This window comes from Crassostrea angulata, chromosome 4, assembly GCF_025612915.1.
Source record: "Crassostrea angulata isolate pt1a10 chromosome 4, ASM2561291v2, whole genome shotgun sequence".
In the NCBI taxonomy this organism is placed as follows: Eukaryota; Metazoa; Mollusca; class Bivalvia; order Ostreida; family Ostreidae; genus Magallana; species Magallana angulata.
In genome coordinates this window covers 21,244,772-21,256,213 of record NC_069114.1, presented here as the reverse complement: position 1 = coordinate 21,256,213, position 11,442 = coordinate 21,244,772, and the positions used below count along the sequence as shown (strand labels likewise).

At 34.9% G+C, this 11,442-nt stretch overlaps 1 protein-coding gene across 1 annotated transcript; it reads left to right on the top strand.

Moving 5' to 3' along the window:
* The first annotated feature begins 219 nt into the window (after window positions 1-219).
* LOC128181514 (spermine oxidase-like) lies at window positions 220-9,977 on the top strand. The gene is made up of 5 exons (XM_052849939.1): window positions 220-427; window positions 3,381-4,261; window positions 6,160-6,359; window positions 8,402-8,510; window positions 9,610-9,977. Exons 1-5 carry the CDS (start codon window positions 238-240, stop codon window positions 9,778-9,780), a joined length of 1,551 nt encoding a protein of 516 aa, XP_052705899.1. The 5' UTR covers window positions 220-237; the 3' UTR covers window positions 9,781-9,977.
* The last annotated feature ends 1,465 nt before the right edge of the window (window positions 9,978-11,442 follow it).

Here is an 11,442-nt window from a genome sequence, read left to right as displayed (position 1 = left end):
TTTTTGCGGAAGTTGGTTTGTTGATTACTGTTTTAACTACCCTAGGTCCGTCGTGGGTGCACCTGCAGTAATATGAAAGAACACATCCTTACGTCACAAACATATATAGTATTACGAATATAGATATATGTCCCCATTACGTAATCCTGAACTTACGTGAACCAAAAAGGAATAAGGAACATCACATAGTTTACTGTAAGTTCGTAAAGGTGAGAAGTATCAAATTAAACTTTGGGCATGGATGCTAGACTTGTCACCGCGTCTGGTCAAGTAGGACTCCCGCGGCAGGACCCCATGGTGGTGATCGTGGGAGGGGGGATAGCGGGGGTGAGCGCTGCCCGTCACCTTATTAACAGGGGAGTCCAACAAGTGCTGATTCTGGAGGCCAAGGATCGCCTGGGAGGTCGAATACATACAGTGACAGGGGGTAAGCATTAGTACTCTAAGTACCCATATATCTAGTTCATGTTTTATTCTTGGTTACCAGAAAATCTATAACTCCGTTATAACATCGGTTAATTTTTATAGAATGTCTTTAAATTTCTTCAATTTACAATTTACAAAATAAATAAAGAGGTGTCTGAGATTAGTCTCCTTTCAATCCATATAATATTCAGACAAAAAAACAATACGAAAAAAAAACTGATGAAAAAAATATACAGTTGCTGATAATAAGTTGTCGTTTAGTTTTTGATTTAAAGCAACGTGTCTTGGTTTGGTATACATGTAGATATAAGACAGAAATCCCCGAAGTTAACTCCCTGTCCTCCGTGTACTAATTCATTTGGCCATAAATCAATCAAAGTACTACAGTACTGACGGGAGTTGATTTTATCGATTATTATTTATCTTAAAATCATCGATATGTTAATTTGCTTGGGAAGTAGTTTATAATCTGTATTTGAATTACGCCAATTTTTATAATATGAATTCTCGAACTTTTCCGACAAGAATTTCGAGAAAACCTCTAATAAATCATGATGTGTAATATTTAAAAATAGAATTGATTTCATCAAATTATGTATCGTTATTCGAAATATTTAAAAAAATTGTATGGATCCAACCAATAATGAACTTTAGTCTCGTTCAATCAGATGCTCGGCTATCTCCGTTAGTCTCCGACAAGTAAGAGATACCAGGTCACGTAATAGCTTGATGATGCAACCTCTAAATATAGACTGACTCTCTGCTTGTCGGAGATGTAAGGAGACAAGCCGATGGTTGAACGAGACTATATTGACCATTGGCTTAGGAATACATACGACTGCAAAAAATTCTAAATTGTTCGTACTTTTTAAAATCTGACTATTTCCAAGATATTTATAAATAAGTTTCCTTTAAAAAAATGTTTCAGCGTACATTACATTATCTTCGCTAGCAAAGTGGACCGAAAACCATTGGCTAGCGAAGATGACATTACATCGAATATATCGATTATTTTCAAGAACTAAGTCTTGTCAGCGGTGATGATTTGTGCTGTACTGTAAGCAGGTGTTAATAGCCAATCACCAAATCATAATTCATATTTAATAGCATCGTTAATTATGGGAAGCAAAGTGAACCGAAAACCATTGGCTAGCGAAGATGACATTACATCGAATATATCGATTATTTTCAAGAACTAAGTCTTGTCAGCGGTGATGATTTGTGCTTAGGTCCAAACACTGTTTCAGTTTCGGTTTGCCAGAGTAACTGCATATGAGAGTTGATTAAAATCAACTCCCAAAAATTGCAGCTAATACTGTAAGCAGGTGTTAAGAGCCAATCACCAAATTATAATCAATGGACGGGTATCTCCCTGCACTTAATATCGGTAACATAATGGATTCGGTGCGCTAAATAATGTAAAAGAACACGCCATCCCATCCCAAAGTTCAAAGTAACTGAAAAACCTGGATCAGTTAAAATGAATTCGGGTACATGTTTTTTGTAAATGTTTCATTATCAGACGAATAGTTTCGATAAAAAAATGCATAGTTGTGTTTGCTATACAAAACTACATAATACATTTGTAATTAGCATTGCATTTTTTGGCGATGTCAATGTTACTCGGTTGCAATGGCCTGGTCAAATAATCAGTTACACACAATGCTAGTATTTCAAAATTCATAAGTACTTGCAATGAATATCTGTAATAAATGTATTCGATTTAATAAATAAATGTTGTAAATGATTTTAAAGAACCAATTTTTTATCAAATGCTCTCCTTTCTGTTCATGGCAAATAGAACCATTTTAACAAGAGCTTGGAATTTTGGTATAAAAATTGGACGTAACTGTTTCTTGCGTCAAAACAAGTTAAAAATGACGTTAGTGTCGAGTGAAATATGCATAGCTTGCGTAGTATTAGCGCAAAAGCCAGATATATCTTGATGATTTCAGAGAGCCATGGCTGAGTGGCCAGCAATGAAATAGACAGGCTTACGTCACATTGCTGTTTGACACAACTACCCAAAGTTCAAGCTCTTGTTAAAATGGTTGTAATCATGTACGTGTAAGTGACCTGATGTTACACGTACCTCGGGCTATTATTTATAATCAAAATCCTTGACAAGTGACTAACAAACAGAACAAGAGTATTTCTTGCTAAATGATTGAGATTTTGAAAAGATATTATCAATATATATTTTAATAAACATGGACTGAAAAGATAACTAACAAACATTAAAACGCTATAGGTATGTAATTTACATATATATCTCCCCAATTGCAAGTACATTATTTCCTATGTCGTAAATTTCCGTACCACCTACTGAAGCCGGGTGTAAATATAACGTGACGTCAAAATGCACTTCTAATTTACATCTTTGGTCAAAATAATGTAAAGTTAAATGAAGTAAATGAATAAATAACTTGTCAAAATCCCTATTTCTTAATATTTTAGCTATTGGTATGAATAAATGTTTATCGGCACAATTTCAATTAATATTATTTTGGGGTTCTTTTCATCAAATTTATTTCACTAGTAAAACAATATTATTTTAAAATTTGTATAACATAGAAAATAAATTCGTTATCAAGGTCACATACGGACCAAAAAAGTCAGAAAAGATAGCAATTTTTTTTAAATTACAGCTCGCAAAACAAAGGCTTTTTTTCATCGAGTTAAAAAAATATTGGAGAGAAGCATTCTATCAAGCATTCAAAGGTATTTTCGGCCATTCCTTGATATTTTGATACAAAATGAAGAAAAGGAATTAAAAAAATAACGTAACACATTTTGGCGAGGGCTCCACGTTTTCTTTGAACAAAATTAGACACACAAATAATTTTTAATAATCGTGACAATAAAATGGTTCTGCTTGTAAAACATTAAGAAAAAAATTATACCTTTTAATATATTAGACACTGCATATAGCATTGAATTTTTTCAAAATCCAGACTCAGGTAATGTGGACTTTGGAGCCCAGTACATTCACGGCCAGGATGAAAACCCTCTGTACCAGCTGGCCCTTCAGCACGATCTCATAGTCTCCCCATCATCGAAACTAAAAGATACCAATAAGTCTATCACAGCAGAATTATACGGAAACGAATTCCGTACGGACAATGGGGATCTCGTACCAAAAAATACCGTCCGAGATGTAAACGAGGTTCTAGAAGAAGCGTACGAGAAGTGTAATTGTTGTCTTGACAACGCCAGTACAAACAAGAGCATAGGGCATCATTTTGAAACGCGGTTCGAGGATTATCTCCAATCATGTGACGATTCGGAGAACGACGTCATCACAAAGAGAGGAGTGTTCGATTGGCGAATTCGATGGGAGTTACATGACAACAGTTGCCTTTCTTTGTTTGACGCAACGAATGGGAGCTATCAAAACAATAGCGGTGACTATTTTATAGACGTCCGTGGCGGTTTTCAGTCAATATTTCACTCATTGTTAAATGACATTCCTCCGGAGTGTGTTCGAACTGGCACGCCGGTACCAAGAATACACTGGAGAGGTGAGGAAAATTCGGGTAGATCCCGAAAATGCACGGTGGAAACCAAACATGGCGGAAATGTGAATTGTTATTATGTAATCGTCACAGTGCCATTGGGTGTTTTACAAACAAATATCAACACACTTTTTTGTCCGACTTTACCTCAATCCAAGAAAGAAGCTTTGTGTAGGCGCGGTTTCGGTAGCGTTGTAAAGATATTTTTGACATGGACAGAACCTTTCTGGGAGAGTTCTTTTGAAGGGATCCAATTTGTCTGGACATGTTCAGCTGATAAAAGTAAAGATAGGCTACCAAAGAACACACTGACCAAAAAGGTATAATGTAATGATAAGTAAACTGCATACTCTGTGTACTATTACCTTTTTTATCTTTAATGTTATTTTTAAAATGTATATACATGACGACGATTAGTTAAATCTTACAGCGTGAAAATATTGATGCTACATAAGATGCCATGTTGTTTATGAAGACGCAAGTCGTCTTCATGCAGTTCGTGGGATCAACATTATAATATTTTCGGAATTGTCAGAATATTGCAGTGCGGAAAGAACTGCGAACGGTAGCATTGTCTAGCCGCCTAAATATGAATGACAGGTCAAACAAAGAGAGATAACCTTGTATTTTGTGTTAAAATAGCTCACTTCATAATAAAAACTAACGGAAACGGATTTTTTAAGGTGGTATGGGACACTTCCATGTTGTGACGTATTGTTTATCGAAATAAACAATAAAACCAAGTGTAATTATATATGTAGTTACTAGTTTCTTTCCCCATTTTGTCACCTATCAGCGTAGCGCAGTGGTTTTTACAACGAATCTGTGAGTCATGAGTTCGAATTAAATATTCCGCTGGGGGTTTTAAAAATTTTACCTCCAAATATTTTTAAAAGCTATCTTATTGGTTAAATATTGTAAAATTTGAAAATTCTAAACCGGTGAAAGTATTACAATAATAATGTATTTTAATCCACATTAATATCGACAGATGTCCCATACCACCTTAATACATCTTCTTCCCTTTCGGGGGATTTTATATATTAGTTATATTTACATTTTCCAGTGTCTTTGCCTGTGATAACACTACTTGTTATACTTTCATGTTAAATACTGAAATCTGATTGGTTAAGACGCAGTTAATAAAATTTTTTGTTATACTTTCATGTTAAATACTGAAATCTGATTGGTTAAGACGCAGTTAATAATATTTACTATTACCCTCAGCGTTAGCAACGCACTTGGCAACGGGTAACATTAAAAAATATTACATGCGCGAAAATTATGCGCGTACGGTTCGCTGTAGAATTCACGTTATTCCTATATAAAAGCAGTAAAATTTTCTTAAAATTTTTAAAAAAGACACTCGAAAACAATTGTCAACTTCCGCTTCGCGTCGGTTGACAATGGTTTTCTCGGGGTGTCAATTTCAACTGTTACCCTCCCAAACAGGCACTATTTATATAATATCGATTTTGTTCTATATAAGTCATAATACAAATGATGCCAAATCTAGGCGCCAGCGGGGTTTGTTTATCTATCATTTAAATATATAAGGGTACGATGGCTTAAAATTATATAAATATAAGTAATAAGGAATCATTCTTTGAATATTCTGAGATAATAATTTCGGTCGGGGTGTGATCAAATCTATCATAAAGCCTGAAGGGCTTTATTGGATTTGATCACAACCCGACCGAAATTATCACCTCATAATACTCAAAGAATGATCGATGCCTTATTCCTTATATTTAGAATATTCAAACCAAAGAAGGGTTTGTTGTTTCACGCGGGAGGGGGGGGGGGCATATGTCTACTGACCAAAATGCATTCCACAAAAATCATTTTGCTTTGTAACTGTTAACAAATATGAATTTACATGACAATTTACTTTAATATCTAACGTAAACATGTTCATTAAATTTTATGCAAATATCGGCCGCTAATTAATATTTTCCTAACTCATAGAGACCGATTTCAATGAAGATGTTTTTAGACCTGACCTGACCCCCCCCCCCCCCCCCCCCCCCGGGCAAAACTTTCGTTAAAATAAATAATTATTTGAAATTGATTATGCTATTTAGTAGATAACTTTGTTTTTTTAATATCTGACAAATTCCGAAATTTTGAGTGTAAAATGTACGCGGGAAACGGGCGATAGCGTTCGCAGTTTTATGTATATATACACACACACGCTTACACACAACGTATATTTCAGAACGGAGACCCATGGTGGCGGGACATTGATGGTTTCCACGTTCTTAAGGAGAACCCCCGCACGTTACTGGGATGGATGGGGGGAGAGGGGGCGATACTGACGGAGGACCTCAGTGAGGAAGAAATCCTACACACCTGCCATCTCCTCCTTCAACAGTTCGCCCCTCACCTGAAAATTCCAAAGCCCCAGGCGATAAAAAGGTAGGTCTGAGTAGTAGTAATTAGTAAGGAACAGTGTCGTATTTATAAGGGTCATGATCACAATTTTGGTCAAAAATTATTTTTCAGATCTTAATATTTACAATGCTTCAGTAAGCATTTTTTAAAGGCATCCAAAATTTGGGTGTCGTTCGTTGAGTTTTAAGCGAGCTACAGAGCTCACAATTCTTTACTATGTAAACAAGGATTTTGTTTACATTTTGAATGCAGAAGTGAAAATTACAGTTTTAGACCTAAAATACATGTGTTAAACGGTATATTGAACCTACGTGTATGTAAACAAAAACAAGGCACAAGCCTTGTGTACATGACAAAGAATTGTGAGCCCTGTATTTTGCTTATAACTCTACAACTGACTCTCAACATTTGATCATTAGAAATGCATTTCAAATGAATTGAAAATAATAAAAACAAAAAATAGAATTTGACCAAAATCGTGACAATGTCCCTTTAAGAAAATTTGTATAATGGCCAAAAAAGTTCAACTTTGCTATGTTCTAGGTTCAACAAGTTCAACAATGCTAAGGTTCTAGGACATTCCTATTTTCAATACATATAATTATGATAAATGATTGGAATAAAATTATTTCTGCCGTATATATAACACACTTCACATGCCAACAATTGTGATCGAGCACTGTAACAGTATTAACATCATTGTCACATATCTCGTCTGCTCCAAGTCGATCCCACAAATACATACTTTTGTATGCCCTAATATATTTCGTGCGCCAGTCTTTGGATTTTTCAAGATTGGAAGCCAGAAAGGCAAAGAATATCTTTAATGAAAATCCTGGAATAAAAACCTTGTAACTAGAAAGAGTACATGTATATATATACCGTGCACACAATTGTGTCTGGGCGAATTCATTGGACGTGGCGAAACCGTTTGCAAGTGTAGAAGGGCGAAAAACAAGAGGCACATGGGCCACATCGCTTACCTGAGCAACACAAGCCATAATAAAATAAAATTTATGAACTCATTCAAAATATATCGGGCCAAAGAATGAGTAAAATTGATCCTGTTTTAAAAAAATTTCAAAATTTTCTACAGATGTTTTTATGTTGAGCACCTTTTGTAACTGTTATATTAAATATTGACCATTACCATTTCCAAATTGATTTTGAACAACTGTTCATATAAATATAAACCTACATCAAATTTTGAACCCCTTGTGTGGCCCAACCGTACCCCCGGGGATCATGATTTTTACAACCTGGACTCTGCACTACATGAGGATGCTTCCACACAAGTTATTGCTTTTTTGGCCAATTAGTTCTTGAGAAGATTTTTAAAGAATTTTCTCTACATATTACTATGTAAAAATTCGACCCCCAATTGTGGCCCCACCGTACCCCCGGGGTTCATGATTTCTGCAAACTGGAATCTACACTACCTCAGAATGCTTCCACACAAGTTACAGCTTTTTGGCCAATTGGTTCTTGAGAAGAAGATTTTTAAAGAATTTTCTCTATATATTGCTATGTAAAAATTCGACCCCCAATTGGGGCCTAACCGTACCCCTTGGACCATGATTTGACCAAACTTGAATCTACACTACTTGAGGATGATTCAATGCAAAATACAGCTTTTCAGGCCAATTGCTTTTTGATTTTTTTAAATATACCAACAAATTTTTAATAATTCTTAATTATCTCTCCTTGAAAGAGGGCGTGGCCCTTCATTTTTACAAAATTGAATACCCTTCACCTAAGGATGCTTTGTGCCAAGTTTGGTTGAAATTGGCCCAGTGATTTTGGAGAAGTCGAAAATGTAAAAAGTTTACAGACGGACGGACGGACAGACAGACAGACGGACGCCGGTCAAAAAATGATCAGAAAAGCTCACATGAACTGTCAGCTCAGGTGAGCTAAAAAGAACCACACGGGCGAAAAATAACCTTGGATACAGTAAACCCCTCTAAACACATAAAGTGGTCAAAGTATGCCCTTTTAGCAGGGCCATTATTTATCTTCTTAAGTGATCTGTTTAAACTACATTCATTGTTGGTTTTTTTTTCCAGAACCCAATGGTTAAGTGATGAATATACGAAAGGAGCGTTCAGCTATATCTCCACGTACAACGAGCCAGGTGACACCGAGGAAATGGTCAAACCTCTACCATCTGAGGAGGTAGCTAATTTCTTACTCAACATATTAGAAAATTTAAATATCATAAGCACCCACTTTTCTGAGACACAACTTTAGCTTCCCAGAAAATTATTAATTAGAATGCAATTTAGAAATATTTGAAATTACCGTATATCATATTAAGATTATAAATTTTCGTTATATCAATTTCTCCTTTTATTTTATTATTATTATTTTTTTTTTTTACATATAAAACAATATTAGTCTAGTTTGCGAAAAGAAATATTCGCGACTCCGGGTTTTCACGAAAGAAGATGGGGGAATAAGATGGCGCAAATGCCCATTCGGTTTAGTAGTGAAATACAATTTTAAATTTATTTTTCCCCAATTAAATCTATTCAAATATATTATAATACAACTTTGCAAAAGCAAAATTTCTAACTATAGTCAGTTTTTAATATATTTAACAAAAAATAAGAAAAAAAAATATTGTCGAAAATTTTGGTGGTATCGAACCCGTAACTATATACGGTTAGCTTATGTCAGGTACTCTAACCACTGAGCCATTTCAGTCACAACAACCGCGGCTTTTTAAATATTATGTGTGACTAAGGTCACGAATTACCGGACTTGTATTATTTTTTCAATACGTTCAGTTATTGGGATACAAAATGATATTTTTAATGTATAGTGGGTCATCTCTCCACGTTTTTGTTGATTGAAATCGGTTTGTTTTCCATTAGACCTTAATTAGACTATGAGAAAAATATGGAGCACAGACCCACTCTATAAAAGAAAATGCCTTGAAGTTCTAAAAAATGACAATATTTGCAGGTTTTGATACGTATACGCCTGTTTGAGTCAACATATTCCAAGTATTGAACATACCTACATGTTACAAATCAATGATTCGTTAAATATATATTGTTTTAAATGATTTAAAAAAAAACTATCAGATTTGTTGATACTTTAATTTTTCAGTAGCCTGTCCGACCGCGTATGGGCATTTTACACGCCTTATCCACCCATCTTCTTTGCGAAAAAGTTGGTTTTGGTCTGCAGCTCTTTCATAGTTATAAAAGTTTACAAGTACATCAAGCTGTTGTACATACAAACTAACGTCTTTCTCTCTTTGTTTCAGGACCCGACTCTGCTGTTTGCTGGGGAAGCCATGAGCCATCACCACTTTTCCACTACCCACGGCGCCTATGAGACGGGGATACAGGCTGCCAATATCATACTGCAAAATGAAGCCAAGAAAAATAGAACACAAAATGACATGTCAAAGTTCAACGTATTAGAGTACATTTAACACCGGACTTGAACAGATTCACATAGGACCACCAGATGCCATATCAATTATCGTTTCATGAATAATCCTAGACTACCAACTTCCGTGGTTTTTGCTGTCGAGCTGCATTATACGGTAAAACACGCTTATAGCAAAGTCCTTTACTTCGTTATAAGCGTAGTTCGTTATATCCGTCAAGTTTACAACATGTAATAAAGTCACGGGGAATGAAAATCACTTCGCTGTAAGCGTCAATTCTTTATATTTACATCTATCAAGTATTTTTTCCTCTATTTTTTCTTTTCTTTTTTTTTTTTTTACAAAAACTTATAGTTAATTCATAGCAAACAACCAGACTAAAATCTACATGCCCCGTTCATCGATTGGTCGAAATATACAGCGGCTGAAACTTCAGAAGAAATTGACAGGTCTGAAATTGACACGCCCTGTCTATCAATTGGTCAAAACCTACAGCGACCTACAAAACATCACGGACTGCACGAAATAATCATGATGATGTCAGACTCTCAGTCTCACAGGAGACGATTTGGCTGTTTCTTTTAGCTAACGTACTTATGTACGTTAACCATAATTTAGTGAATTTTACTTACCTTTGATAATCAATTTATTGATTTGTTAAAAGAGAGATGTTAATATAAACAATAAAATGCTTTCCTTGATGATTAATGCAGGTTATGAAGGTAGCGATCATTGCAGAAAAAAAATCACATAACCCGCTATCCCGAATGAATCATCAAAGAAAGCATTTTATTGTTTAAATAAGCGTGTTCGCTATAATCGTATAATAAATTAAAGTCTTCAATATTTACATTCAGTGAATATACTCCCTCATATAATTATTTGCATTGGAAATCTGCAACGTTCAGGTTTTTTTTTTATTTACATCTACCAAGTATGATTCCCTCTACTTCTTACGAAAACTTAAAGTCAATTCATAGCTCTACAGAAGCAGCCAAACTGAAATCATCGATTGGTCGAAATCTACAATGACCTAAGAAATATCACGGACTGCACGAAATAATCACGATGATGTCAACTTAAAGTCTTACAGGAGACGGGGTTGCCGTTTCTTTTAGCTAACGTACTTATGTGCATTAACAGTACTTTAGTGAATTTAACTTACTTTTTATTATCTATTTATTAATTAGTTAAAAGAAAGGTGTAAATATCAAATGCTTTCTTTGATGATTAATGCGGGTTTTGAAGATAGCGATCATTGCAGAAAAAATATACATAACGCAGGTTATGTATTTTTTCTGCAATGTCGCCACCTTCATATCGCGCATGAATCATCAAAGAAAGCATTTTATTGTTTAAATACATGACATTGTGTTTTGTAGTACTGTACGTATACTAGTATCTGGAACACAGAATAAATTCATATCAGGTTTTGTTTAGTCAAATTGACTCAACTGCGTTGTATAGTATTAAAATACTAAGGTAGACAACATTGTAACCTACAACTTGTGTGGGGTATAAAAATAGGACAAGGCACAGCAAATTCTGCCTTGAAATGGTTAAAATTATTGGGTTGAATTTCCACCCTTCCGTACAATAATACTGTACATCATTTTCACAAACCAAGATTAATATGCAATATTTACATCTACCAAGTATTATTTCCTCTATTTCTTACGGAAACTTATATTTAAATCATAGCTC